The 4,062-nt window shown below is 36.2% G+C and overlaps 1 protein-coding gene across 1 annotated transcript; it reads left to right on the top strand.

Moving 5' to 3' along the window:
- Positions 1–596: 596 nt before the first annotated feature.
- On the top strand, positions 597–1,565 carry LOC125101249 (olfactory receptor 2AJ1-like). The gene has a single exon (XM_047731828.1). The coding sequence runs from the start codon at positions 597–599 to the stop codon at positions 1,563–1,565; it is 969 nt and encodes a 322-aa protein (XP_047587784.1).
- Positions 1,566–4,062: the final 2,497 nt, after the last annotated feature.

Below are 4,062 nucleotides of genomic sequence, written 5' to 3'. Positions count from 1 at the left end.
CAAGGAGGACTCATGGGCAAATGGGAAAATTCCCTATGTGAGAGAGAAAAGGTAAGCACAGAAAACACTCAATTCTGAAAATGTTTTTGTGTCCTCAGGTTATCAAAGACTTTTTTTCTCATCTTCAAGAGAGTCTTCTTCATTTTACCTGAAGTCTCCCAAGACTGAGTGAAAACATTGACTTTTATAAATCTAAAATGATCATTGCCCTTCTATTGAAGTTATATCTGCACAATACCTCAAGGTGATGTATTTGTAAGTGCTTTAAGAAATACACATGATACATTTTCATCAAATTGATTAGCTTTTAGTTGATAGAATGTTAAATGTACCTGTGTTCTTGTTTGGTTATTATTAGTGATTAGTTTGTAATCACTACAATGTGTAAATAGTAGTTTATTGAGAAATGCAAGAAATATAGTTAATGAAAATTTTGTATATCAAGAGTTACTTATAATACCAAATAGATAACAACAAGAATGAAGTGAACATGAACTTATTCAGAGGAGTCCTGAGAGTAAGAAAAGCAAATGTACAATAACACATTGGATGGAATAGTGTTCTTATCATTGTTTTCTGGGCAATGATGTTCAGCCATGGAGATAAACAATAAGAGTGTTACCACAGATTTTGTCCTCTTGGGGCTCTGGCCTAAGCTTAGTCACCTTGTGATCATTGTCTGCCTCATTCTTCTTGTTTACATTATAGCTGTAATGGGCAATTCTCTTCTCATTTTCCTCATCTGGCTGGATTCTCGACTCCACTCTCCTATGTACTTCTTGCTCAGCCAGCTCTCCCTTATTGATGTGGCCTTGATCTCCACTACCGTCCCCAAAATGGTCACAAACTTCTTCTCAGGGAAAAGAACCATATCACAGACAGGATGTGGAGCCCAGATCTTTTTCAGCTTAACCTTAGGAATTTCTGAGTGCCTTCTACTGAGCCTTATGTCCTATGACCGCTACATTGCCATTTGCAATCCACTACGTTACTCAGTATTGATGAGCCATACCATCTCTAAACAGATGGTCATTGGGTCATGGGTAGGAGGGGCAATAACTTCCCTAGTTCATACAGCCTATGCCATGCACTTATCAATATGTCATCCTCGAGAGATCCCACACTTCTTGTGTGAGGTCATGGCACTCCTGAAGCTCACTTGTGAGAACATTTCAGGATATGTGAATTCAGTGGTGATCTCAAGCTTTCTGGTGGTCCTCATCCCTCTGAGTCTCATCCTCTCTTCCTACATCCACATATTCCTTGCTGTCCTCCGTATGAACTCCCTTGAAGGTAAGAACAAGGCCTTGGCCACATGTTTCTCCCACCTCTGTGTGGTCTCTCTCTACTTTGGTCCTGCCATATTAGTCTACATGAGGCCAGGATCTTCCAAAACCCCCCAAATAAACCAGTTCCTCTTTATGTTTAATGCTATTCTTACCCCTATGCTTAACCCCCTCATCTATAGCCTGAGAAACAAGGATGTCATAGCAGCTATGAAAAGTATAGTGATCAGTAGATGCCTCCCAAAAAAGGTGAAAAGGGACCTAGGTTGCCATACTTAATTATTACCACATGTTAGCATATTCCTTTGAATTGTTTTAAGAGACTTTAGGATCTGATAAATTTGGTTATAAGAATCATGGATATATTAGAGGTCATTTGTTTTGACCCCCTTATTGTGTGAAAATAAAAAATTAAAAAGTAAAATATAAAATAACTTATTGATGTCTTTAGAACACCAACCAAAGATCAAATTCTTCCAACAAAAAATCCTGAAACTGCAGTGCTTTTCAAAATAACACAGAGCATCATTATTGCTCCTATATACCCAAATGACAAATGTACTCATCTGCCTAAATATACCTATGAAGAAGGACACATGAAATTCTCCTAAGAAAAAATGAAAGAATTCAGAATTTCAGGGTTGGCTGAGGAAACATAACTTCTAACAGCTGGATTCAATTGTATGGCATTGAAATAATCTGATCTCCCGTGAAATACAAAAAGCAGCTTTCAGATTGCCAAAAGCTCACAAACCTGCAACCCACTCATTGTTTTTTTTTTTTTTTTTTTTTTTTTTTTTTTTTTTTTTTTTTTTTATGAGGAACAAAGAATAAACCTGCCTCCTTCTTTTGGCCTCAAGAAAATTTTTATTTTTTAAAAATTTTTTAGTTTTTGTAAAAAAAGAAAAGAGGATCAATGTTATTTCCACAAATTCTAATAAACTAAATTCACTAACACATTAAGACGATTATACAATTTGATCAAGTGAGATTTCCCCTGAACATAAGGATGGTTCAACATATAAATATCAATCATTATGATGCACCACAGAATAAGGGTGGGGAGGATTACATGAATACCTCAGGGGATGTAGGAAAAAAATCATTTGACAGAATTTAACAAAAATTCATGAAAACAACACTGAAAAAACTAGGAGTAGAAGGAAACAACCTCGCTATAATGAAGGCCATATATAAAAATTTAAGAGAGGAACATCATACTCAATGGCTAAAGACTGAAGTTTTTCTCTAAGATTAGGGAAAAAATATGGATGTCCACAATCAACCATTTCCTTTCAACATAGTATAGGAAATCGTAGCCAAAGCCATTAATTAAGGAAAATAAATAAAATACTTCCAAATTGGAAAAGAAGTGAAATTAATTCTTTTTGTAGATGGCATGTGATAAAACAAAACAAACAAACAAAAAAACCCCAAAGTTTTTCTTTTTTTTTAATTTTATTTAAATTAGTTAGTTAACATACAGTCTAATATTAGTTTCAGGTGTACAATACAGTGATTCAACACTTTCAGACAAAATGTGGTGCTCATCCCAAGTTCTGCCTTAGTTCCAACCAAAATCCTAGAGAAGAACATGGGTAGTAACCTCTTCAGCATTCGCCACAGAAGCTTCTTTCAAGACATGTTTCTAAAGGCATGGGAAACAAAAGCAAAAATGAACTCTAGTACTTCATCAAGATAATGGGAGAAAATATTTGCAAATGATATTACAGATAATGGTCTGGTACCCGAGATCTACAAGGAACTTCTCAAAAGCAACACCTAAAAACAAATAATTCATCAAAAAAATGGGCAAAAGATATGAATAGACACTTCTCCAAAGAAGACATACAAATGGCCAATAGACATGGAAAAATGCTCCACATTACTTACCAGGAGCGAGATACAGATCAAAACCACAACTAAATATCACTTTCACCAGTCAGAATGGCTAAAATTAACAAGACAGGGAATACCAAATGCTTATGAAGATGTGGAGAAAGGGGAACCATCTTACACTCTTGGTGGGAATGCAAGCTGGTATAGCCGCTCTGGAAAACAGTATGGATGTTTCTGGTTAAAGTTAAAAAGTTAAAAATAGAGCTACCTTATGACCCAGTAATTGCATTACTGGGTATTTACCCCAAAGATACAGATTTAGTGAAAAGGAGGGCCATCTGTACCCCAATGTTCATAGCAGCAATGGCCACAGTTGCCAAACTATGTATGGAAATTAGATGTCCTTCAACAGATCAATGTATAAAGAAAAAGTGGTACACATATGCAATGGAGTATTACTCATTCATCAGAAAGGATGAATACATACCACTTACATGGGCATGGATGGAACTGGAGGGGATTATGCTAAGTGAAATAATCCAAGCAGAGAAAAACATTATCATATGGTTTCACACATATGTGGAACATAAGGAATAGTGGAGAGGAAAATAGGGTGGGGAAAATGAATAACCAGAAATCAGAGAGGGAGACAAAACTTATGAGACTCAACTTTGAGAAACAACTGAGGGTTGCAGAAAGGGAAGTGGGTGAGGGGATGGGATAACAGGGTGATGGGCATTAAAGAGGGCAGAGATGTGATGAGCACTGGGTGTTACATGCAACTGATGTATCACTGAACATTTATCAAAAACCAATGATATCCTATACTTTCACTAATTGAATTTAAATAAAAAAATAAAAGAGGGAGGGGCAAAATGGCAGAAAAGTAGGAGACCCTGTTTTGACTGGTCCCCCAAAGAGAGGTAAACATCTACCA

The sequence above is a fragment of the Lutra lutra genome, chromosome 5, assembly GCF_902655055.1.
Source record: "Lutra lutra chromosome 5, mLutLut1.2, whole genome shotgun sequence".
NCBI classification, from domain to species: Eukaryota; Metazoa; Chordata; class Mammalia; order Carnivora; family Mustelidae; genus Lutra; species Lutra lutra.
The sequence above is the reverse complement of the archived record's forward strand: the minus strand, read 5'-3'. Positions and strand labels throughout refer to the sequence as shown.

What these genes read in the sequence shown, in the direction of transcription:
- LOC125101249 (XM_047731828.1), top strand. Translation starts at nt 597, where the DNA reads ATGGAGATAAACAATAAGAGTGTTACCACAGATTTTGTCCTCTTGGGG.